Below are 26,652 nucleotides of genomic sequence, written 5' to 3'. Positions count from 1 at the left end.
GAAGGAGGGTGGGATTAAGGGAGGGTGGGTTGGGTGAGAAGTATCATCACACTCTTAAAACTGTATATATGTTAGATATGTGAAATTTGTTCCCTTTATATAAATAAAAAATGTAAAAAGCAGAAAAAAAAGAAAATGCAATGAAGATAATACACAAATGGCTATTCACTTAAATGGCTCCACTAATTAAGCATATTTCCTGGTAATTATATTCCTCAATTGAAAGACAGACTGGTTCTGCAAAATAATTGTTGCCCAAGCCTTATTTTTATAATACTTAAATTAATTACAATAACATTAAGTGTTAGATTGCTAATTTTTTTTTTTGACAGGCAGAGTTAGACAGTGAGAGAGAGAGAGAGACAGAGAGAAAGGTCTTCCTTCCGTTGGTTCACCCCCCAAATGGCCGCTACGGCTGGTGCTGCGCCGATCCGAAGCCAGGAGCCAGGTGCTTCCTCCTGGTCTCCCATGGGGTGCAGGGCCCAAGCACTTGGGCCATCTTCCACTGCCTTCCAGGGCCACAGCAGAGAGCTGGCCTGGAAGAGGAGCAACTGGGACAGAATCCGATGCCCTGACCGGGACTAGAACCCGGGGTGCTGGCACTGCAGGCGGAGGATTAGCCAAGTGAGCTGCAGTGCCGGCCGAGATTGCTAATTTTTAATGCTGCATGAGTACATATTGGTGAAATGAATGATGAGTGCTTGTGGCTTCCTCCGTAAACAGCTACACAGGAGATGAATTGGTGTTACAAGCATTGTTTGTTTTATTGCAGGCCTACACCACCCAGCATAGAGCACACTTCAGCTGAATCCATGGCCAGGACAAATAATGTGACTGAATTGATTCTCACTGGCCTTTTCCAGGACCCAGATGTGCAGAGAGTATGTTTTCTGTTGTTTCTTCCTGTGTACCTGGCCACGGTAGTGGGCAATGGCCTCATTGTTGTATTGGTCAGCATCAGTAAGAGTCTGCGTTCCCCCATGTACTTCTTTCTCGGCTTCCTGTCCTTGGTGGAGATCAGCTACTCGTCAACGACTGTCCCTAAATTCCTCATTGACTTACTCGCCAAGATCAAAACCGTCTCCCTGCAGGGCTGTCTGGCCCAGATATTCTTCTTCCACTTCTTCGGAGTTGCTGAGATCCTTCTGCTTGTGGTGATGGCCTATGACCGCTACGTGGCCATCTGCAAGCCTCTTCGTTACATAAACATCATGAGCCGCCAACTGTGTCATATTCTGGTAGCTGGTTCCTGGCTGGGGGGCTTCATTCACTCCATAATTCAGATTCTTATTACCATTCAGTTGCCCTTCTGTGGTCCCAATGTGATTGACCACTACTTCTGTGACCTCCAGCCACTATTCAAACTTGCCTGTGCCGACACCTTTGTGGAAGGGGTTATTGTATTGGCCAACAGTGGGTTAATTGCTCTGTGCTCCTTCCTCATCTTGGTGTCTTCCTATGTTGTCATCCTGTTCAACTTGAGGAAGCATTCTGCAGAGGGCAGGCGCAAAGCCCTCTCCACCTGTGCCTCTCACATCACCGTGGTCGTCCTGTTCTTTGGACCTGCCATCTTCCTCTACATGCGGCCCTCCTCCTCCTTCACTGAGGACAAACTGGTGGCTGTGTTCTACACGGTCATCACCCCCATGCTGAACCCCATCATCTACACACTCAGAAATGCAGAGGTCAAAACTGCTGTGAGGAGGTTGTGTGGCAAAACGGAGCATGCAGGGGTGGAGTGAAAGGAGAGCTCAGCATGTGGGACATGATTTTTTTTTTAAAAATATTTATTTATTTATTTGGTAGGCAGAGTTACAGAGGCAGAGGCAGAGAGAAAGGTGGAGGTGGGGGTGTCTTCCATCTGCTGGTTCACCTCAAATGGCCCCAAACAGCTGGAGCTGGGCTGATCCAAACCCAGGAGCCAGAAGTTTCTTCTGGGTCTCCCACTCAGGTGCAGGGCCAACTTCTTTTGCTTTCTCAGGGCATAGCAGAGAGCTGGATTGGAAGAGGAGCAGCTAAGACTTGAACCAGTGTCCATGTGGGATGCCGGCACTGCAGGTGGCAGCATTACTTATTATGCCACAGCACTGGCCCCTGGAACATGATTTTAAAAAACTGTTTTGTTGTTCTCTGTTTTTTTTTTTTTTTTGACAGGCAGAGTTAGACAGTGTGAGAGAGAGAGAGACAGAGAGAAAGGTCTTCCTTTTTCACCCCTCAAGTGGATGCTACAGCCGGCACATTGCACCGATCCGATGGCAGGAGCCAGGTGCTTCTCCTGGTCTCCCATGCAGGTGCAGGGCCCAAGGACCTGGGCCATCCTCCACTGCCCTCCCGGGCCACAGCAGAGAGCTGGACTGGAAGAGGAGCAACCGGGACAGAATCCGGCGCCCCAACCGGCACTAGAACTCAGGGTGCCGGCGCCACAGGCGGAGGATTAGCCTAGTGAGCCGCGGCTCTGGCCCTGTTTTTTTTTTTTTTTTTTTTTAAGATTTATTTACTTATTTATTTGAAAGTCAGAATTTCACAGAGAGGCAGAGACAGAGAGAGAGGTCTTCTTTCTGCTGGTTCACTCTCCAGTTGGCTTCAATGGATGGAGCTGCGCCGATCTGAAACCAGGAGCCAGGAGCTTCCTCCAGGTCTTCCCACATGGGTGCAGGGGCCCAAGGACTTGGGCCATCCTCCACTGCCTTCCAAGGCCATAGCAGAGAGCTGGATCAGAAGTGGATCAGCCAGGACTCGAACCGGTGCCCATATGGGATGCTGGCACTGCAGGTGGTGGCTTTATCCACTACACCGCAGAGCTGGCCCCTGTTCTCTGTTCTTCAAGTGGGTTTTTGTTTTGGTGGGAAATTCCAGATTGGTAGAAACAAATACTTAATGCTGCTGCTATTGTGATTCTTCTTAGCAACCAAAGACTTCCCAATGTGCTGGTATAATGTTCTAGGACAGAGGTTGGATGTTCTTGCTGAATCTTATGGAAATTGATTGGCTCTATGAGTCGACAATATCATGGGTTTGGGTAACTTGAAGCCTGAAATTAAGAGCAACTGCCATGTGTTGTAGGTTAAAGTTGATCCTCCCCCCGGCCCCCTTCCTTCCTTTTTTCCTTCCTTCTTTCCTTTCTTCCTTCTTTTTTCAACTTTCCTCATGATAACAGCCCATATTTGATTAAAAAAGGAACCAACCAGAGGAACTATCAGAGATTAAGGATATCAACCTGTTTGTCTCTTGCAATGTGGACCAATGTGACTTTTAAAATTGTAGCCAGGAATTCTATTCTTCTGATTGGTCTTGGTATCTTGTGCCATAGACCATCTAATAATAACTACCTGAACTTTCCCTGGAGCAATATTGCTTCTTGTGATACGTTGGCATAAAAGAGAGTCTTATCTGCTTGGGCTATCCCATAATGCACATTATCAATAAACAAATTTTTTTTTTATCAAAGTGGCATTGATTCTGTCTATAAAGAGTGAAAATCAAATCAAACATTTTCACAAAAAAAAAAAAAAAGGTCATTGTTAGCCTTATCCAGTTGTGAAAAATAGACTGTTAGAAAATACTGATTAGGTCTAAGTTAAAGAATGAAGGGAAGAGTTAGTTTCTACTTTGGTTTCCCAAATCTTATTATAATTGACCATGCTGTGTTCATATATTTAATGCCTATTAGCGTTGCTTGGTGAAGGGAGATGAGATGGTCTGTGTTGTTGGTTTCAACTCTCAGAATCTCTACCTCACCCCCTGCCCAACATGTTCATGAACTGTTTGGTAAATATCTGGATCTGCAGTTACACACGCTGGCGTTGAGTTTACACTCCACTGCACCTTCCTCCTTTTCTTGAGGATTGGGTGGAATAATGCTGACAGCTTCCCTAGCAGATGGATAAAACATCACAGGGAAGCTATAGCCTGTAGGGCTGTAGGGCTTCTTTCTTTTGTAACTTCACCTGGTTGGACATGACCAGCGTTTTTCAAAGGTACTATTAGGGTTTGGGTATAGTTTGAGTATCTCCTATGGGTTCATTATGAGTTGAGGCATGGATTCCAGGGTGGTGGTATTGAGAAGTATGGCCTAGCAGGAGGTCCTTATGTCACAGTTGGGGGTGGGGTTTCTCTTGGGAAGCCATTCTTATGAGACCCCTTGAGCTCTCTGGAGAGGATTGTTATTGTTATACAATGAGCAAGCCTGGCTCCTCCCATCTTCATCACGTGCTTCCTGGTTTGCTGTGTGATCCTCCTTCCCTGTGTGCTCCACCAGCTGCCATTCACGATGGGATCTTAATCAGGACTGAACCAATGAAGGTATCATGGCCCTAACCTCCAAGTCTGTGAACTAAATAAACTTCTTCTTCCTAAGAAAGTGGTGTGTGTCTGGTATTTTGTTGCTGCAATGCAAAGCTGACTACCACAGGAACCAAGAACTGTCCTCACCTCCCCTTTTTGTCCCCGTTCATCATGGCTATATCTGGACATATTACAGCCATTTTTGACCGTCATTAATCCATGATAAAATACTACTTTCTCTGACATATTTCACTTTCATACGGCAAAATTCTAAACATTTTTACTCCGTTATGAGGCCTTCTCTGATCTTTCACCTTCTTGGCTTGAGCTGTGACTCCTTTCCAGGGTCATTTCACATTTACATTATTTCATCATCCCACCAGCTTGACTGTAATTGTTTTGTATGTATTTCCCTATCATTCGACTATTATTATATCTCTAAGGCAGCACTCTTTGCTATCTCTTCTTTGTGGCTCTAACTAGGCACACCACCCTTCAGGTCAGTGTGCAGTGTTTGGTAAATCCACACTTATAGAGTCTTTCTGAACACCATCTTGGTGGAGAGCACATTTCACCCTGTTAAAACTTTAAGTGTGCATGCTTTGAAATTCATTAATCCTTCTCATTTACCTGTCATTCACAACCTACTATCCATGTTATTAAACTTCTGAGAACAACTATCTTTCCATAAATTTAATAAGGTCAATGTAAATATGGACTTCATAATGTTATTTTAAAAATTAAATCAGATCATATACATGTAAGGCTTTTGAATAAACAATGGTGCAAACATGGCATTCAATATTACCCGAGGCCAGCATATGGTACAGCAACTACCAGCTGTGACTCTGTCATCCTCTACGGGAGTCCAGGCTGCTCTGCTTCTGATCCTTCTCCCTGCGACCCTGCAAAACAGCAGAAGATGACCCAAGTGCTTGGTCTCTGCCACTCATGTGGGAGGCCTGGATGGAGTTCTGGGCTCTTGGCTTCAGCCTGGTCCTGCCCTGGCTGTTGTGGCCATTTAGGGGAGTGAACAGCAGATGGGAGATCTCTCTCTCTTTCTGTATCTCCTTCTCTGTCACTCTACTTTTCAAACAAATAAAATAAATCTTAAAAAAATTTAGCACTAGAACCACCATCATCTTTACCACTAGAACCACTGTCATCAATATTACTCATTAATTTTTCTAGTGTGTCATCTGCATCCCTGACCATACTGGCCTTTTTTCTTTCTTTTTTTCAAAGATTTATTTTTATTTATTTGAAAGATAGAGTTATAGAGAGAGGTAGAGACAGAGAAAGAGGTCTTCCGTCTGCTGGTTTATTCCCTAGGTGGCTGCAACAGCCGGAGCTTCGCTGATCCCAAGGCAGGAGCCAGGACTTCTTCCAGGTCTCCCACGTGAGTGCACGGACCCAAGGACTTGGGCCATCTTCCACTGCTTTTCCAGGCCACAGCAGAGAGCTGGATCGGAAGAAGAGCAGTGGGACTAGAACTGGCGCCCATATGGGATGCCGGCACTTCAGACCAGGGCTTTAACCTGCTGCATCACAGTACCGGCCCCAACTGGCCTTCTTTCTATTCTGTTGGAATTACCCAAGAATAAGGCTTACACCTCAAAAGATTTCAAGTATTTTGTTTCAAGGTTTCTTTTGGCCTAAACATTCTCTGTTGCTTAATTGCTTTTGGGTACCTAACACAATAACTGGCACATTATAGGTACTCAATATTTGTAAAACGCATGTTGGCTGTAACACAGCCTCCCCATCCTCTTTATATTTTGTCACTGTGTAAAGAGTTTGGTTCAGAACTAAACACAGGTGCTCTCCCTTCTGTCAAAATCCTGCTTGTACCTAATCAGGCTACGGCTTCAGGGTGTGGCTCTGATAGGAAGGAGTCCTTTACTGAGGTGTAGCTTTGGTTCCCTCCCTGAGGGCTTTAGACAGAACATCATAAACATATTCTGAATGGATGGCCTAGGCACATGATGTCTACTTGAACAGAATTAACTCATCTACTTATGGTGGAGTCTCGGTGGGTCTATTGAGAACTAATTACTCATTTTATTCTGGTCTCACTAAAAAATGCACAGAAATGAAGGAAAACCATATTTTCATCATTTTAAGGGACAGAAAATGTTGTGAAAACTTAAAAATATCTCCTCAATTCACAGAGGTTGTAGCAATCTAATTATCCCACTTAGCACTGGAAACCATGTAGCTACCTCCCAGCTGTTTTTGTTATGTTAAAAACTTATTTTTCAGATGGTAAGATCTTTTTAAAGTAAAAATTTGTAGGTGAGGCAATTCATTCAGTGTGCCCAGTTTTGGAGTTTTTCTCCATTAATTATTTTGAACTTTTTGGATTCATGTTTGACAGAAAATAATGAGGATACAAAGCACAACTTAATGAGATGGAATTAAACAGCACAGAAGTAAAACATGCAGCATTAATGGAGATGTTTGTATCTGTTTGGTCCAGTATGGTAGTGGTGACTGAGCACTTGAAACATGGCATGTGAGACCAAAGAACTGAATTTTATTTTATTTTTTATTTTCAAAAAATTATTTTAGGCATGAGTATTTAGCCTAGGGATTGAGACACCAGTCAAGATGACTGCATCCCAAGCCTGGCTGGCTGAATTTGGTACCAGATTCTGGCTCGTACGTAACACTAACTTCCTGCTAATGCAGACCCTGGGAGGCAGCAGGTGTTGGCTTCAGTAACTGTGTCTTGGTCACCCATATGGGAGATCTGGGTTGAGTTCCTGGTTCCCAGCATTGGCCTAGTTCAGCCCTGGTTGTTGCAGGTGTTTGGGGAGTGAACCAGTGTGTGGGAAATCTCTTGTTCTGTTTTTCTATTTCTCTGCATATCAAATAAATAAATAAATAAAGAAACAGTATTTAAATTATACATATTTATATACATATTTATAGGGTATAGAGTGATAGTTTGATACATATACTTAATGTATGATGATCATCAAATCTGTAGTTAGAAATCATTTCTCCTAAAACATTTTAAAGTACTTAATAATTATACATATTAAGAAGTACAGTATGGTATTTCAATAAATGCATATAACATTTAATGAATTTAAAATTTTACTTAATTTTAATGTTTAAATTTCAATGGCAGCATGCATATGGTAGATCCTGTATTGGACAGCACAGCTCTAGAGTTTCATTTATATTACCAGAGTCAGGAAAAGAGAAAGGAGAAGGATGAGCTGATTGCTTTCCCTTTTAAGGAGATTTTCCAAAAGTGCTACACAGCACTTTCACTTTTACCTCATTTGATAGAAATTAGTCACATGGCCACTCCTGACTGCAGAAGAAACTGAAAGCTCTAATCTTTGATTCTTTGTGTAATTGTGTTTAGCTGGAAGTCAGGTTTCTGTCTTGTTCCCAAAAGGGAAGGGAAAATGGATGAGGGGATTGCCATATGGAACTACAGAGTTTCTTGTGTTAAAGTAATTTTTTTCATAAACATTATATGTACTGGTTTGTTAATACTAGGATCTAATTGGAGTATAATTCAAATTATTCACCATTTTCTGGGCTTTGAGTTTCAATTAGCAATTTATTCAAGAAGACTTTGAGCATGTACTATGTGCTGGACAATTTTTTTTTTAAGATTTATTTATTTATTTGAAAGGCAGAGTTAGAGAGAGAGAGAGAGAGATATTGATTGATTGATTTTCCATCTGCTGGTTCACTTCCCAAATGGCTGCAGTGGCCAGAGCTGAGCTGATCTGAAGCCCAGAGCCAGGAGCTTCTTCTGGGTCTTCCCATGCAGGTGCGGGGCTTTTGCTGTGGATTTGCTCCGAGAGGAGAAGTGCGGTGGGGGCAAGAGGCATGGAGTCATGATACAGACATCGGGAGTCTGGTGAAAGCAGGCTAGAGGCGAGTAGCTCACAGACTCGTTTATTTCAGTTGGTGCAGCAGCTTATAAAGCCGAGGCAGCCAATCTGGTTAAGGGGTGGTTTATGCCATAACCAATCACTGCCTGTTGCTAGGCAGGATCCTTTGCTAGGTGGGTTCCACTGCCATTTCCTGAGTAACTGAACGCTTGCCAGTGTCATCTTGGCATGGCCTTCTCTTTCCACCACACAGGGGCCCAAGGACTTGGGTCATCTTCTACTGCTTTCTCAGGCCATGACAATGAGATGGCTCAGAAGTGGAGCAGCCGGGACTCAAACTGGTACCCATATGGGATGCTGGCACTGCAGGCAGTGGTTTTACCCCCTATGCCACAGTGCTGGGCCCATGGACAGTCTTCTAAGTGATATGCACACATGGTACATGAGACCCAGGGGATCCCTAGCTTCATGGAGCTCACATTCCAGGTAAACACTCTGTTTTCTGAAGCTGCTGTGGTCTGGACCAATGTTGCCAATAGCACTTGCTGTGATGATGAGAACTTCTTTATCTTTGCTAATGCGTGGTAAAGACACATGGGAGCCCAGCCATGTGGCTACTGAGCACTTGAAATTGGTCTAGTGTAACTGAAAAACTGGACTTTGAGTTTCATGTAATTTTAATTAGCTACTGACATTTAAATTACATGGATAGTATTAAATACATGAGTAGTATTTGCCTGAGTAAATATCATAAATCTGGAGGATTTCAGTGTTGACTTCTGCTTTAAACTTGTCGTGATCACTCAGGGCACATGGGCCAGTACCCTGATGGCTCTAGGGCTGCAGCCTTTAATCTCTGGCTGTCTCAAGCCAGGTTCTTACTCCCCTTCATGTGGTTATCTGTTCTCCTCTTTAACCTCTCACAGAGGTGCCATGGTGGCTAGAGAGCAGGGGCACTGGCACCAGCCATGTCCATGCCCAGTCAGTTCCCTACCCCTACTTGATCTCTCCACCCATGCTTTAGGAATGAACCAAAGGCTTGAGTGATTTCCTGCCTCTGGATTGGCCACTCCCTGGACTGACTGCACTGGACAGCCACCATTTCTTCCTGGAAACAATAACCCCATTTCCTCCCACCTGGTCCCTTTCCTACGACATTGGCTGCTCTTTTCAGTTCCCTTTGCTGTTTCTTCTGATTCCTCCCATTTTGAAGCATCCGCAAGCTCACGTCTCAATCCACTGCTCTACCTACCAGTGTCTGAGACGATCCCATCATGTGTCCTGGCCTTAAAGAACAGTCACATGTTTATGACTCTCAGATTTATAGCTGCAGCCTGGGCCTTTTCTCTAAACTCAACCTAAAGTTGGTGTCTCCACTGGGAAGTTTGCAAGGTAAACTCCATGAATGTATCTTCAGCTGCCCTCCTGATGGTCCCTGCTCCCTTTGTTTCCCACAGTCATTACCATCCCGGGGCACGGCAATTCTGGTCTGAACGCTCAAGTCTGTAGCTGTGGAGATATCCTCAGTGATTTCATACATGAATATTACACATGAATACATGAGTATTGGAATTCGTACAATGAAGAGAATATATGTTGTCCTCTTACGGAGACAGGGAAGAGTGAGAAGTGAGAGGTAAAATGGGATGGCTGTAGTCAGACAGTTCATCAAACTTGAACTAGAGCTACTTGCCAGGTGTCTACCCTCTCTGACCCATTTTTCTGCTTTCTACTTATGGTTTTATTTACTCTCAGTAGTCAAATCTGGGTGCATAACTTCCTCTATGTGTTACTGCCAACTTTCTTTGTTTACTCCATTATTATTGAGTGGAAAAAAAACTTTATGGAATCTCACTAAACTTATGGTAGTATTCCACAGTGTATATAATACCACATTTTCTTTATCCAGTCATCAGTTGATGGATGTCTGGGTTGATTTCATGTCATAGCTGTTGTGAATTGAACTGCAAAAAACCTGGGGGTACAAATAATTCTTTTTTTTGGGAAATGGAAAGAAAAAGTTTATTTTTGTGAAAGAAAAATTTTAATTATTAATTTATAAACTTTAATTTAATAATTATAAATTTTGAAAGTATTACTTTTGGATTATAGTGGTTTTCCCCCTATAACCACCTTCCCACCTGAAAACCATTCCATCTCCTACTCCCTCTCCTATCCCATTCTTCATAAGATTTGTTTTTAATTATCTTTATACACAGAAGATTAACTTAGTATATACTAAGTAAAGATTTCAACAGATTGCACCCACACAGACACACAAAGAATAAAGTACTGTTTGAATACTAGTTTTACTGTTAATTCACATAGTACAACACATTAAGGACAGAGATCCTACATGGGGAGTAAGTGCACAGTGACTCCGTTGTTGATTTAACAATTGATGCTCTTATTTATGATGTCAGTAAACACCTGAGACTCTCATCATGAGCTACCAAGGCTATGGAAGCCTCTTGAGTTCACAAACTCTGACCTTATTTAGACAAGGCCATATTCAAAGTAGAAGTTCTTTCCTCCCTTCAGAGAAAGGTACTGCCTTCTTTGGTGGCCCGTTCTTTCTGCTGGGATCTCTCACAGAGATCTTTCATTTAGGTCATTTTTTTTTTTTTGCCACAGTATCTTGGCTTCCCATGCCTGGGCTTTTTAGCCAGATCCGAATGCCTTAAGGGCTGATTCTGAGGCCAGAGTGCTGTTTAGGGCATCTGCCACTCTATGAGTCTGCTGTGTATCCCAGTTCCCATGTTGGGTCATTTTCTCCTTTTTGATCCTATCAGTTATTATTAACAGACACAAGTCTTGTTTATGTGATTCCTTTGACACTTAATCCTATAATTATGATCAGTTATGAACTTAAGCTGATCACTTTGGTAAGATGGCATTGGTACATGCCACCTTAATGGGATTGAATTGGAACCCCTGTAACATTTCTAGTTCTACCATTAGGGGTAAGTCCGAGTTGGCATGTGCCGAACTGTATGTCTCCTCCCTCTCTTATTCTGACTCTTATTTTTAACAGGGGTCAGTTAAATTTAAACACCTAAGAATAATTGTGTGTTAATTAAATAGTTCAACCAATGGTATTAAGTAGAAAATAATACTAAAGAGAATAAAATAGTAAGCTGTTCCTCGACAGTCAGGACAAGGGTTGATCAAGTCATTGTTTCTCATAGTGTCAGTTTCACTTCTACAGGTTTCCTTTTAGGTACTCAGTTAGTTGTCACAGATCAGGGAGAACATATCATATCTGTCCCTTTGGGACTGGCTTATTTCACTCAGCATGGTGTTTTCCAGATTCCTCCATTTTGCTACAAATGACTGGATTTCTTTTTTTTTTAACCACTGTGTATTATTCTATATAGTACATATCCCATAATTTCTGTATCCAGTCTTCTGTTGATGAACATTTAGGTTGATTCCATTTCTTAGCTATTGTGAATTGGGCTGCAATAAACATTGAGGTGCACATAGCACTTTTATTTGCCAATTTAATTTCCTTTGGGTAAATTCCAAGGAATTGGATGGCTGGGTCATGTGGTAGGGCTATATTCAGCTTTCTGAGCAATCTCCAAACTGTCTTCCATAGTGGCTTTACCAGTTTGCATTCCCACCAACAGTGAATTAGTGTGCCCTTTTCCCCACATTTTTGCCAGCATCTGTTGTTAGTTGATTTCTGTATGTAAGCCATTCTAACCGGGGTGAGGTAAAACCTCATTGTGGTTTTGATTTGCATTTCTCTGATTGCTAATGATCCTGAACATTTTTTCATGTGTCTGTTGGCTGTTTGGATTTCCACTTTTGAAAAATCTGTTAAGGTCTTTAGCCCATCTCTTAAGTGGGTTGTTTGTTTTGCTCTTGTGGAGTTTCTCGATCTCCTTGTAGATTCTGGTTCTTAATCCTTTATCAGTTGCATAATATGCAAATATTTTTTCCTATTCTGTTGGTTGCCTCTTCACTTTCCTGACTGTTTCTTTTGCAGTACAGAAACTTCTCAATTTGATGTAATCCCAATTGTTAATTTTGGCTTCAACTGCCTGTGCCTCTGGGTTTCTTCCAAGAAGTCTTTGCCTGTGTCTATATCATGTAGGGTTTCTCCGATGTTCTCTAATAATTTGATGGTGTTGGGTCATAGATTTAGATATTTAATTTATGCTGAATGGATTTTGTATAAGTTTTAAGGTAGGGGTCTTGCTTCATACTTCTGCATATGGAAATCCAGTTTCCCAGCACCATTTGTTGAAGAGACTGTCCTGGCTCCAGGAATTGGTTTTAGATCCTTGATCAATATAAGTTGGCTGTAGATGTTTGGATTGATTTCTGGTGTTTCTATTCTGTTCATTTGGCCTATCCATCTGTTTCTTTACCAATACCATGCTGTTTTGATTATAACTGCTCTGTAGTATGTCCTGAAATCTGGAATTGTGATGCCTCTGTCTTTATTTTTTTGTTCAAGATTGCTTTAGCTATCTGAGGTCTCCTGTGCCTCCATATGAATTTCATCATCATTTTTTTTCCAGATCTGAGAAGAATGTCTTTGGTATTTTGATTGGTATCGCATTGAATCTATACATTGCTTTTGGGAGAAGCGACATTTTGATGATGTTGATTCTTCCAATCCATGAGCATGGAAGATTTTTCCATTTTTTTGGTATCCTCTTCTATTTCTTTCTTTAATATTTTGTAATTCTTATCGTAGAAATCTTTGACATCCTTGGTTAAGTTTATTCCAAGATATTTGATTGTTTTTGTGGCTATTGTGAATGGGATTGATCTTAGAAGCTTTTTCTCAGCCATGGCATTGTCTCTATTTACAAAGGCTGTTGATTTTTACACACTGATTTTATATCCTGCTACTTTGCCAATCTCTTCTGGGAGTTCCAATAGTCTCTTAGTGGAATTCTTTGGATCCCCTAAATAAAGAATCATGTCATCTGCAAAGAGAGATAGTTTGACTTTTTCCTTCCTAATTTGTATTCCTTTAATTTCTTTTTCTTACCTAATGGCTCTGGCTAATACCTCCAGTACCATATTGAAGAGCAATGGTGAGAGTGGGCATCCCTTTCTGATACCAGATCTCAGTGGAAATGCTTCCAGCTTTCCCCAATTCAATATGACGCTGGCCATGTGTTTTTCATAAATCGTCTTGATTGTGTTGAGGAATGTTCCTTCTATACCCAATTTGCTTAGTTTTCATCATGAAAGGGTGTTGTATTTGTCAAATGCTTTCTCTGTATCTGTTGAGTTAAGCATATGGTTTTTCTTCTGCAGTCCTTAATGTGGTGTATCACATTGATTTGTGAACATTGAATCATCCCTGCATACCAGGGATAAATCCCACTTGGACTGTGTGGATGATCTTTCTGATGTGTTGTTGGATTCTATTGGCCAGAATTTTATTGAGGATTTTTGCATCTATGTTCATCAGGGATATTGGTCTGTAATTCTCTTTCAATGCTGCATCTTTTTCAGTTTTAGGAATTAAGGTGATACTAATTTTATAGAAAGAATTTGGGAGGATTCCCTCTCTTTTACTTGTTTTGAAAAGTTTGTGAAGAATTGTAGTTAGTTCTTCTTTAAATGTCCGGTGGAATTCAGCTGTGAATCCATCCGGTCCTGGGCTTTTCTTTGTTGGGAGGGCCTTCATTGCTGATTCAATTTCTGACTTGGTTATGGGTCTGTTTAGGTTTTCTATGTCTTCATAGTTAATTTAGGTAGGTTGTATGTGTCCAGGTATCTATCCATTTCTGATAGACTTCCCAGTTTGTTGGTATACAACTCTTTTAGTTATTTCTGATGACTTTTTAAAAATTTCTGTGGTGTCTATTGTTACATTACCTGTTTTCATCTCTAATTTTATTGATTTGGGTCTTCTCTTTCCTTTTGTTGGCTAGTTGGGCCAATAGTGTGTCAATTTTGTTTATTTTTTAAAAAAACCAGCTCTTCATTTTGCTGATCTTTTCTAATGCGTTTTTTAGATTCAATTTTGTTGATTTATTCTCTAATTTTTTTCTTTTTTTTTCTTTTTGACAGGCAGAGTGGATAGTGAGAGAGAGAGAGACAGAAAGAAAGGTCTTCCTTTTTGCCGTTGGTTCACCCTCCAATGGCCGCTGCGGCCAGCACATCATGCTAATCCGAAGCCAGAATCCAGGTGCTTCTACTGGTCTCCCATGCGGGTGCAGGGTCCAAGGACTTGGGCCATCCTCCACTGCCTTCCCGGGCCATAGCAGAGAGCTGGCCTGGAAGGGGGCAACCGGGACAGAATCTGTTGCCCTAACCGGGACTAGAACCCAGTGTGCCGGCGCCGCAAGGTGGAGGATTAGCCTGTTAAGCCACGTGCTGGCTTGATTTCTTCTCTAATTTTAATTATTTCTCTTCTTCTACTAGTTTTGGGTTTGGTTTGCTGTACTTTTTCTAGGTCCTTGAGATGCATTGATAGCTCATTTGTTTGGCGCCTTTCCAATTTCTTGATCTAGTCACCTATTGCTATAAACTTTCCTCTTAACACTGCTTTTGGTGTATCCCATAAGTTTTGATATGTTGTATTGTTATCTTCATTTGCTTCCATAAAGTTTTTGATTTCTCTTTTGATTTCTTCTATGACCCACGGTTCATTCAGGAGCATGTTATGTATTCTCCATGTGTTTTCATATGTTCTAGGGATTCCTCAGTTGCAAATTTCCAGCTTCATTCTGTTGTGGTTTGAGAAGATGCATGGTATGATTTCAATTCTTTTGAATTTGCTGAGACTTGCTTTATGGCCTAGTATGTGGTCAATCCTAGAGAAAGTTCCATGCACTGCTGAGAAGAATGTTTATTCTTCAAGTGTAGGATGAAAAGTTCTGTAGATATTTGTTAGATCCATTTAGACTATAGTGTTGATTAAATTTGCTGTTTCCTTGTTGATTTTCTGTTTGGTTGATCTGTCCATTGCTGAAAGTGGAGTACTGAAGTCCCCCAATACTATTGTATTGGAGCCTAAGTCTCCCTTTAAGTTCCTTAACGTATCTTTTATGTGAACTGGTGCCCTGTAATTAGGCGCATATACGTTTATAATAGTTACATCTTCCTGTTGAATTGATCCCTTAATCATTATATAGTGCTCCTCTTTGTCCCTTTTAACAGTTTTTGTGTTAAAGTCTATTTTGTCTGAAATTAAGATGGCTATGCCAGCTCTTTTTTGGTTTCTGTTGACATGGAATATCTTTTTCCTACCTTTCAGTCTGCATGCCCCTTTTTGGAAAGATGTGTTTCTTATAAGTAGCAAATAGATGGGTTTTGTTTTTTAATCCATTCAGCTAGTCTGTGTCTTGTAATTGGAGAGTGGAGGCCATTTACATTCAATGTGACTATTGATAAGTAGTGACTTTGCCCTCCCATTTTCCTATTATATTTCTAATATATAGTTTGAATTTCCTGTGATCTTTTACTGAGAGATTTTCTTCTTTTACCTTCTTTCATATTGATGACTATGTTTTTGTATTTCTGTGTGTAACCCATCTTTAAGCAACTTTTCCAGTGCTGGATGAGTGGCGACAAATTCTTTCAATTTCTGTTTGCTATGAAAGGTCTTCATTTCACCTTCATTCACAAATGTGAACTTTGTAGGATATAATATTCTGGGCTGGCAGTTATTTTCTCTTAGTACTTGGGCAATATCTCGCCATTCCCTCCTAGCCTGTAGGGTTTCTGATGAGAAGTCTGCTGTGTGTCTAATTGGAGATCCTCTGAGAGTAATCTGGCGTTTCTCTCTTGTGAATTTTAGAATCTTTTCTTTATGTTTCACTGTGGAGAGTTTGATTACAATGTGTCATGGCGAGCATCTTTTCTGGCTATGTCTTTTGGGGGTTCTGTGTGCTTCTTATACTTGGATGTTTCGTTCTTCCTTCAAACCTGGGAAGTTTTCTGCTAGTATCTCACTAAAAATGCCTTCTAATCCTTTCTCTCTCTCCATGAAAATCTAGGAAATCCTAGAACCCGAATGTTTTTTTTTTTTTTACTTTTATTTAGTAAATATACATTTCCAAAGTACAGCTTATGGATTACAATGGCTTCCCCCCCCATAACTTCCCTTCCACTCACATCCCTCCCATCTCCTGCTCCCTCTCCCATTCTATTCACATCGAGATTCATTTTAAATTATCTTCATATATAGAAGATCGATTTAGTATATATTAAGTAAAGATTTCATCAGTTTGCAGCCACACAGAACATAAAGTATAAAATACTGTTTGAGTACTAGTTATAGCATTACTTCACATTGGACAACACATTACAGACAGAGATCCTACATGAGGAGTAAGTACACAGTGACTCCTGTTGTTGACTTAACAATTTGACACTCTTGTTTATGGCGTCAGAAATCTCCCTAGGCTCTTGTCATGAGTTGCCAAGGCTATGGAAGCCTTTTGAGTTTGCTGACTTCGATCTTGTTTAGACAAGGTCATAGTCAAAGTGGAAGTTCTCTCCTCCCTTCAGAGAAAAGTACCTCCTTCTTTGATGGCCCATTATTTCCACTGGGATCTCACTCATGGAGAACTTTCATTTAGGTCCTCTTTTTTTTTTTTCCAGAGTGTCTTGGCTTTCCATGCCTGAAATACTCTCATGGGCTCTTGAGCCAGATCCGAATGCCTTAAGGGCTGATTCTGAGGCCAGAGTGCTGTTTAGGACATTTGCCATTCTATGAGTTTGCTGTGTATCCCGCTTCCCATGTTGGATCGTTCTCTCCCTTTTTTATTCTATTAGTTAATATTTTCAGATACTAGTCTTGTTTGTGTGATCTCTTTGACTCTTAGATCTATCAGTGTGATCAATTGTGAACTGAAATTGATCACTTGGACTAGTGAGATGGCATTGGTACATACCACCTTGATGGGATTCTATTGGGATCCCCTGGCACATTTCTAACTCCACCATTTGGGGCAAGTCAGCTTGAGCAAATCCCAAATTGTACATCTCCTCCCTCTCTTATTCCCACTCTTATATTTAACAGGGATCACTTTTCAGTTACATTTAAACACCTAAGAATAACTGTGTGTTAATTACAGAGTTCAACCAATAGTATTAAGTAGAACAAAAAAATACTAAAATGGATAAAGTATTACATTGTACAATAACAGTCAGGACAAGAGCTGATCAAGTCACTGTTTCTCATAGTGTCCATTTCACTTCAACTGGTTTCCTTTTTTTGTGCTTGGTTAGTTATCTCCGATCAGGGAGAACATATGATATTTTTCCCTTTGGGACTGGCTTAATTCACTCAGCATGATGTTTTCCAGATTCCTCCATTTTGTTGCAAATGACTGGATTTCATGTGTTGTAGTGAGGATCTCTTTTGGTCATGTTTACTAGGGCTTCTATGAGCTTCCTGTACTAGGATGTCTCTACCCTTCTCCAGACCTGGGAAGTTCTCTGCTAGTATCTCACTAAAAAGGCCTTCTAATCCTTTCTCTCTCTCCATGCCTTCAGGAACCCTAGAACCCAATGTTGGGTTTTTTAATAGTATCCTGTAGATTCCCAACAATATTTTTTAGATTTCTAATTTCCTCTTCTTTTCTTTGGTTTGACTGTATACTTTCCTGTGCTCTGTCTTCTAAGTCTGATATTCTCTCTTCTGCTTCACTGACCCTGTTTTTAAGGCTCTCTAATGTGTTTGTCATTTGATCTATTGAGTTCTTCATTTCATTTTGATTTCTCTTCACTATCACACTTTCCTGTTCTACTATTTTCTGCATTTTATTTTGATTCCTCCTTAAGATTTCATTTTCACGAGAGAGATTTTCTATCCTGTCCAGTAAGGATTTCTGTAGCTCAAGCATTTGTTTTTGAAAACTTCCAAATGTTCTTATAATAAATTTTTTGAAATCCGTATCTTGCATTTCTTCCATCTCATCATCTTCATAATCTTAGCTTGTGGTGTCTTGTTCATTTCGGGGCGTCATAATGTCTTCCTTGTTCTTGTTTCCTCGGTTTCTCTGTTGCTTGGCATTGTGGAGATATTCTTTGGATTCTTCTTCCCTCACTGTGGTTGTTTTTTTTTCTTGTTATACTATGAGTGTATTAAGTGGACTGTCTGCTTTTGATGGAGCCTTAGAGGCTTGAGATGGTTGTGGCCATAGAGCTCTGGTTCCTCAGGGTTAAGGGTGCGCCAAAGGTGACACTCCCAGGCTAGGCATGGTAAACCTCTCTTTCTTTTATTCAGAAGTGAAGTAATTCCGCACAGCTGAGAAGAGTTGAAGCTAGTCAGCTTCTGATCTCTGGCTCCTGTGGGTATAACATTCGTCTGCTCTTTCCCAAGGACCACACAGGGAATCTGTGCTGCCCTCAGTTTGGGCTCAAATTCTCCTGTAGTCTCCCACTGGGTTGCCAAGGTTACCAAATTGTAGTGTCTCTGGAGAGTACTCATTTGAACTCCGGGAGTTCTCTCACCCACCGTCTCTTTTTTCACCATCTCAGTTCATTAGCCCCATTCATACACTAGGTCCTAATCTCCTTTTATTCCCCGCCCCCAAAGTCAGGTTTTTCTGCTTGGCTGAGGGCGGGTGTAGCCCTGAGGTCGCACTGCATTTATGTATGTCCAAAATGGCACTTGCTCTTTGTCTTGCCTGCCTTTGAGAGGTGAGCGGAGAGAAAAAAACTCGTGTCCATATCGGTCACTTTTTTTTCCCCTCTCTCTTCTAGTTATCCTTGTGAACTTTTCCCCACGGGGTTTCAAGCCTCGTTCCCTCTAGTCTCCTCTTTCCGCTTGCCCACCGGTGTCTCGGGCTATTGAGGTTCGGCTCACCTCGTGTTCCAGCACTGGTGTGTTGATTCTGCCACTGGTGTCCCGAACCGTGGGTTCCCATGCTCTCCACGCAGGTCCACTTTGAATCACTAGTTCCGGAAGAGTTTCCTCTGCTGTTTCTTCCCCAACTCTTCCTTGAGCCTGCAGTATCTCCACTTTTATTAAATTGTCTCTTCCCGGACTATCAGTGTGCTCCCTTCCTATTCTGCTATCTTGCTGCTATTCTCCGAATGTTGGGTTTTTAATAGTATCCTGTAGATTCCCAACAATATTTTTTAGATTTCTAATTTCCTCTTCTTTTCTTTGGTTTGACTGTATACTTTTCTGTGCTCTGTCTTCTTCTTCTTCTTTTTTTTGACAGGCAGAGTTAGTGAGAGAGAGAGAGACAGAGAGAAAGGTCTTCCTTCCGTTAGTTCACCCCCCAAATGGCTGCTACGACTGGCGCACTGCACTGATCTGAAGCCAGGAGCCAGGTTTTTCCTCCTGGTCTCCCATGGGGTGCAGGGCCCAAGTACTTGGGCCATCCTCCTTTGCACTCCCGGGCCACAGCAGAGAGCTGGACTGGAAAAGGAGCAACCTGGACAGAATCTTGTGCCCTAACCAGGACTAGAACCCGGGGTACTGGCACCGCAGGTGGAGGATTAGCCTAGTAAGCCACGGCACTGGCCATGTGCTCTGTCTTCTAAGTCTGATATTTTCTCTTCTGCCTCACTGATTATGATTTTAAGGCTCTCAACTGCGTTTTTTATTTGTTCTATTGAATTCTTCATTTCATTTTGATTTCTCTTCAATATCTCAATTTCATTTATCTTCATTTCATTTCAATTCCTCCTGAAGATTTCATTTTCAGGTAGAGTTAGAAACATACCAGGGGATTCCAATTCAATCCCATAAAGTTTGCATGTACCAATGCCATCTCACTAGTCCAAGTGATCAATTTCAGTTCACAACTGATCACACTGATAGATCTAAGAGTCAAAGGGATCACACAAACAAGACTAGTGTCTGAAAATATTAACCGATAGAACAAAAAAAAGGGAGAGAATGATCCAACATGGGAAACGGGATACACAGCAAACTCATAGAATGGCAAATGTCCTAAACAGCACTCTGGCCTCAGAATCAGCCCTTAAGGCATTCGGATCTGGCTCAAGAGCCCATGAGAGTATTTCAGGCATGGAAAGCCAAAACACTCTGTCAAAAAAAAAATGACCTAAATGAAAGATCTCTGTGAGTGAGATCCCAGTGGAAAGAACATGTCATCAAAGAAGGAGGTACTTTTCTCTGAAGGGAGGAGAGAACTTCCACTTTGACTATGACCTTGTCTAAATATGATAAGAGTCAGTGAACTCAAAAGGTTTCCATAGCTTTGGCAACTCATGACAGTGCCTAGGGTGATTACTGATGTCATAAACAAGAGTGTCAAATTGTTAAGTCAACAACAGGAGTCACTGTGTACTTCTCATGTAGGATCTCTGTCTGTAATGTGTTGTCCAATGTGAAGTAATGCTATAACTAGTACTCAAACAGTATTTTATACTTTATGTTCTGTGTGGCTGCAAACTGATGAAATCTTTACTTAATATATACTAAATCGATCTTCTGTATATAAAGATAATTGTGTCTTCTTTCTCTCTGTCTCTGTCTCTCTCTTTTCTTCTTCTCCTCCTCCTCCTCCTCCTCCTCCTCCTCCTCCTCCTCCTCCTCCTCCTCCTCCTCCTCCTCCTCCTCCTCCTTCTTCTTCTTCTTCTTCTTCTTCTCTCTATCAGAAGGGAAGTAATTCCACCATAAAGCAGTTTTGGGTCAATTTCTTCTTCTAATTGTGTCTGGATTATTTATTTCACTCATCATGATGTCCTCTTGTTGCATCCAGTTTGAGGCAAAAGGTAGAATTTCATTCGTTTTTATAGCTAATATTCCATCATGTGTTTGTGTTTATATACATCATATTTTTCTTACCTATTCATCTGATGATAGACACCTTGGTTGATTCCATATTTTGGCCACTGTGAACAGTGCTGCTGCCAGCATGGTTGTGCAGGTATTCCTTGATACCATATGTTTATTTCTTATGGGTGTGTACCCAGTGGTTAAATTTCTGGATCATATGGCAAGTCTATTTCTAATTTTAAAAGAAATATCCAGGGGCCGGCACTGTGACGTAGCAGGTAAAGTCGCCACCTGCATTGCCTGCATCCCTTATGGGCACTGGTTCTAGTTTCGGCTGCTCCACTTCCAATCCAGCTCTCTGCTATGGCCTGGGAAATCAGTAGAAGATGGCCCAAGTCCTTGGGTCCCTGCTCCCGCGTGGGAGACCTGGAGGAAGCTCCTAGCTCCTGGCTTTGGACTGGCGCAGCTCCGGCCATTGTGGCCAACTGGGGAGTGAACCAGCAGACGGAGAACCTCTCCTTCTCTTTGCCTCTCCTTCTCTCTCTGTGTAGCTCTGACTTTCACATAAATAAATAAATCTTAAAAAAGAGAAATATCCATGTTGTGCTCCACTGTAGCTAATGTACATTCCCACCAACAGGGTAGAATAGTTCTCTCTCCATATCATTGTCAGCATTTGTTATATTCTCTCTTTTAGATAATAGCCATCTTGACAGGGAGTGAAGCGATATCTCATTTGGGTTTGATATGCAGTTCTCTGATGGCTAGTGGTATTGAGCATTATTATACTTGTTGTATTTCTTATTTTGAGAACTGTCTATTGAGCTCCTTTACCCATTTGCTAGTTGGATATTTTTTGTTGTTGAGTTTTTTGAGTGACTGATATTTCTGAGTATTAATCCCTTGTTAGATATGTAGCTTGCAAATATTTCTCCCCATTATGTTGGGTGTTTCCACTTCAGTGATCGATTTCTTTGCTATGTTGCTATGCAGAAACTTGAGTTTGATACAATCCCATTTGTCCAGTGTTACTTTTGTTGCTGATGCTTTGTGTGTTTTATCCAAGAAATCATCACCTACATCACCATCTTCAAATGTTTTCCCTAAATTTTCTTCCAGGAACTTCATAGTCTCAGGTCTTAAATTTAGTCTTTGAGCCATCTTGAGTTGATTTTTGTAAATGGTGATAGGTAGGGTTCTATTTTCATGCTTCTACATATAAATATCTAGTTTTGCCAGCATAATTTTCAAAATACATAACTGCTATTAAAATTGCTTTTTTTAAACACAAAAATTAACACATGCTCAGATGAATCAAAGAAACCAACTAATGGATTTCTGCATACTCAATGCCTAGTTTCAGTGATCATTAATCCAGAGCAAATATTGCCTCATCTGTACTAGGATATCTTATCAGTGGTAATTAACACCGGGTTACTAAGTTGATCTTCAGTATATGAAGGTAATTGAAAATGAAATTCGATAAAGGGCGGGATGGGAGAGGGAGAGGGGAGGGCCAAGGGAGGGAGGGAGGTTGGGGGGGAAGCCACAACAATACAAAAGTTGCAGTTTGTAAATTCACATTTATGAAATAAAAAATAAAAAAGAAAAAGAAAAAAAAAACACCGGGTTACAAAATTCTTTGCTGTGTTGGATTGTCTGTGTATTGTAGGACATTTCATACTATCCCTATGGAACAATGGGAAATGTTTTCACACGCTGCAAAATATCCTGCTGGGGGCAATGTTGCCTTTGGTTGAAAACCTCATCCACACCAGGGGCAAGTCCTGTTTCAGTTTTCTGACCCTTGTGACCCCTTTTCCTAGGGAACCACCTTTTTGAATGGTGTCACTTAAAACTACCTGATTAAGTGCAGGATAAGCAGAAGCTGTATCTCATTGATCTCTGAACCTCCCCATGCAAAATTAAGTGCTCTGTGAATGTTGGGTAAATGTATTCACATTTCCTATTATTTCTGAAGTTGTTTCCTACAAGAAGTTTGAGTTGTTTCTTACAAAGAGTTTGAGGTTCTGCTTCCCATGAGGTATTTTCCCTGATTAGGAAGAGGGAAGGTCTCTGGGGACCAGTGTTCTCCCATCTGATCATGTCTTCTCCCCTGGTGTCTCTTAAACAGGTGAACTTAAGACTTAGCTGCCAGGGTTCACAGAGTGAACTCAGCAGGCAAGTTGATTTTGCTTTGATTTGAATCAGGTGAAATTAAGATCCCAGTGGTCATCAGCATTCCCAAGCTGAGCTCGCTGGGGGAGCAGATCTTCCATCCTGACGCTCCAGTGAAAGAGAGGAGTTCTTGGCCTCAACGCTTCTTAATTGGCAAATTGGAAAACAGCCCAAGAGCTGTTCTCAGGATTGCTTGAGTCTCTGTGATCAGAACAAAAAAAGCTCGCTGGGGGTAAAAACAGCACAGCCATGGAAGCACTGGGGTGAGTTTAGAGGCCTTGGACATCTTCTGCATGTGATGTTTGATTTCACTTTGAAAGCAAAGGGAATGGTGTAAAGTAGCTCTTGGCATTTTACAAAGTGCTCCTACATTGGTCTGATCTTTGAGACAAATGCTGTGGTGGGTGCTGGCATTAAGGGATAGAGAATGCATGGGCTCAGTCTCCGGGGCCCTTTGGTCTTTCATTATTTAATGGAAACCTAGAATGCATCAAATGTTGTACTAGGAAGGCTAGAGACGATACACAGCCACTGTTTATTCATTTTATTGACATTCCCTGAAAGTGATTTCATGGCAGGCACTTCGAGAAGCACTGGGCCTACAGTGGTGAACAAGTTGTGATATCCACCTCAGGGAGTTCACGCTTCAGTGAGGCAGATGGCCATGTGAAATGATTATAATTCTATGTAGTTGGTACTGTGATTCCATGATTGGGGAGATGGATTTTTTTTTTTTATCTTTGAGAGAAATCCTAGGCAATGCTTAACACTTGGATTTACCCTGGGATTGGGCTGGGAGTGGGATTATGACATTGATGTGTTTGACCTTGAGTCTTTGAGAAGTTAAGCAACTTTCTAAATTTCACATAAATACTACCTGAAAAAAAAATCTAAATGGAAACCCAGGAGTCCAGACAGCTGACAAGGCTTTGTTTTGTGGATGATTTCTTCTTAAAATCCTCCAGCTGATGTGAGAGTTTAGGACTGCTCTCTGCTCTCCGTTTCAGTAATCTCAAGTTCTGTCAATGTTCTCCCTAGGTTCATGGTGGAGCCAGACTGAGCCTGTCCCATTCTCCGGAGGAAGGAAGCTCTGTGGTATGACTGGAAGTCATCTGGCTTGGTCTCAGGTGTTCTGGAGTCTCACTGTATGAACGGTGTGTTTATACAGACAACCTAAGCCACATTGATCAAGCCTAGCAGCGACTGGAACAGTTTTCACATCAGCCAGTCTTGCTGATGGCCTGCGTTGATGAAAGGCTTGACTGTGGAGAAAAATGCGTAAGAGCAGGAGTGGGTATGGTGGAGGTACTAGAGCTCTGTTGTCACTGAAGAATATGATTGGAGGAAGTCAAGTTACCAGTAAAGAGAATTGCACATTGGTTGAGCTGGACCTTTGGAAAGGGACAATGTTACCAAATGAGCAAGTGTGGAAGGAGAGAATTAGGGGAAGAAGCAGAACTAAGAGCAGATACTGAGTACACGGGGCAGGGGGAGCACCAGGGACATCTCTTCTGACGACTCTGAAGGGGATGTGGAGAGGTTGGGGACACTGCTCTGTAAAACAAGGGTAGAAAAGAAGCAAGGAGAAATGCAAAGAAAGCTTCAGGTAAAAGATAAAGACTTTCAAAGGCAATTGGAGTCATGCACTTTTTTTTAGTTTTTAGTTTAATGAATGCATTTTATCATAGATACAACTTCAGGAATATAGTGGTTATTTTCCCCATACCCTCTTCCCCCAGCTCTCATCCCAGCTCCCTCTCCCTCTCCCTCTCCTCCTCTCCCTACCCTTTCCCTTCCCCTCTCCCTCTCCCTCTCCCATCTGTCATGGAGACCGTTAACACTATTCTATCCCACATCACCTAATGACAGGATGTATTAACTTCCTAAAGTCCAACCTCTTCAGAGAGATTTTACTTTGTAGTTAATGAATATACTTGATGACTATTCGTTGTCTGCAGGTTAGACCCCTAGGCCATGATAGTATTTTATAAAGTGATTCTATTCTTTACCTACAGCTTCATTTTTGTATTCTCCTCTTTATCCCAGCCTTATGTGCAGCATAAATACTTACTTTCTACCTTCTAGCAATGCTCTTCCTTCTGCACATAACTAAATCCTCTCTGAGTTTCCATATCTGGCAAATAATCTTCTAAGATATGTAATTAGTCACTTAGCAAACAATCTTGTTTTATATAATTTCAGATCACGTCAGCTAAACTGTTGACTCTTGGTGGCAACCTCATGGCTAGTGCAGACAATGTGACTGAATTCATCTTTCTGGGACTTTCTTCTAATCCAAAGGTGCAGAGAGTTTGCTTTGTGATATTTCTGCTCTTGTACACAGCAATTGTGCTGGGGAACTTCCTCATTGTGCTCACGGTCACGACCAGCAGAAGTCTTGGCTCCCCCATGTACTTCTTCCTCAGCTATCTGTCCTTCGTGGAGATCTGTTACTCCTCTACTACGGCCCCCAAACTCATCTCAGATCTACTGGCTGAAAGGAAAACCATACCTCCATGGGGCTGCATGACACAGCTTTTCTTCATCCACTTCTTTGGTGGCACCGAGATTTTTCTGCTCACTGTGATGGCCTATGACCGCTATGTGGCCATCTGTAAGCCCCTCAACTACACCATGATCATGAACCGCCAGGTATGTGCTGTCCTTGTAGGAATAGCGTGGGTGGGAGGCTTTGTGCATTCCTTTGCCCAGATCCTTCTCATCTTCCACTTGCCCTTCTGTGGCCCCAATGTGATTGACCACTATTTCTGTGACCTGCTTCCTTTGCTCCAACTTGTATGTTCAGACACCTTCCTCATTGGTCTGTTGATTGTTGTCAATGGTGGGACCCTGTCTGTCACCAGCTTTGTTGTCCTTGTGGCGTCCTATGTGGTCATCCTGCTCCATCTGAGGTCCCGAAGTTCCGAGGGGCGGCGCAAAGCGCTCTCCACCTGTGCGTCCCACATCACTGTGGTTGTCTTGTTCTTTGGGCCCTGCATCTTCATCTACCTGAGGCCTTCTACCACTCTGCCTGTGGACAAGATGGTAGCTGTGTTCTACACTGTGATAACTCCACTCCTCAACCCCATCATCTACTCCCTCAGAAATGCTGAAGTGAAGAAGGCAATGAAGAAGCTATGGAAGAGGACAGTGAGACTAGATGAGAAGTAGACACTGTCTCTATTGATCCTTGAGTCTGTAGTGATGCTGATTCCAAACTGAATGTGTTGAGTGGAATGGAGCAATGTTCCTAAGAGTTGTTAGTTCTAGAGTTATTCTAACTGGTGTCCATCTTTTAAACCTTCATGTAAAAATTTACTTTTATAGATATGCTATGCAATTTTTGATTGTGCATAATTAAAATTTAAATTTAACAGAGATTTTAATAGATGTATAGAAATTACATATTTGTAGGCTACTCTTTGATGTTTTGATTCGTGCCTACATTGTGTAATGTCCAATCAGAGTAAAGACAAATGAACTTTAAGCATTTCTTTAAGGTGAAAACCTCCAGAATCCTATCTTACAGTTTATTTTTAATAGAGAACCATGCAGTACTCTAATATCTTCTATAGATACCCCACTGAACGATACAATCCTAGAACTTCTCTCCTACCATCTAGTTATAACTTAACTCAGGAGTCA

General features: G+C 41.6%; 2 protein-coding genes across 2 annotated transcripts; both read left to right on the top strand.

The window, feature by feature from the left end:
- The first annotated feature begins 812 nt into the window (after window positions 1–812).
- On the top strand, window positions 813–1,742 carry LOC133764339 (olfactory receptor 4B1). Its single transcript, XM_062198007.1, has one exon. The coding sequence runs from the start codon at window positions 813–815 to the stop codon at window positions 1,740–1,742; it is 930 nt and encodes a 309-aa protein (XP_062053991.1).
- Window positions 1,743–25,248: 23,506 nt separating this feature from the next.
- Window positions 25,249–26,178, top strand: LOC133764338 (olfactory receptor 4X2-like). Its single transcript, XM_062198006.1, has one exon. It carries the CDS (start codon window positions 25,249–25,251, stop codon window positions 26,176–26,178), a length of 930 nt encoding a protein of 309 aa, XP_062053990.1.
- Window positions 26,179–26,652: the final 474 nt, after the last annotated feature.

Source organism: Lepus europaeus, chromosome 7 (genome assembly GCF_033115175.1).
Source record: "Lepus europaeus isolate LE1 chromosome 7, mLepTim1.pri, whole genome shotgun sequence".
In the NCBI taxonomy this organism is placed as follows: domain Eukaryota; kingdom Metazoa; phylum Chordata; class Mammalia; order Lagomorpha; family Leporidae; genus Lepus; species Lepus europaeus.
Note: the sequence above shows the minus strand (reverse complement) of the source record. Positions and strands in the feature narration are given on the sequence as shown.

Bases quoted from the DNA above. Each gene is read 5' to 3' on its own strand.
- LOC133764339 (XM_062198007.1), top strand. From the start codon at position 813: ATGGCCAGGACAAATAATGTGACTGAATTGATTCTCACTGGCCTTTTC.
- LOC133764338 (XM_062198006.1), top strand. From the start codon at position 25,249: ATGGCTAGTGCAGACAATGTGACTGAATTCATCTTTCTGGGACTTTCT.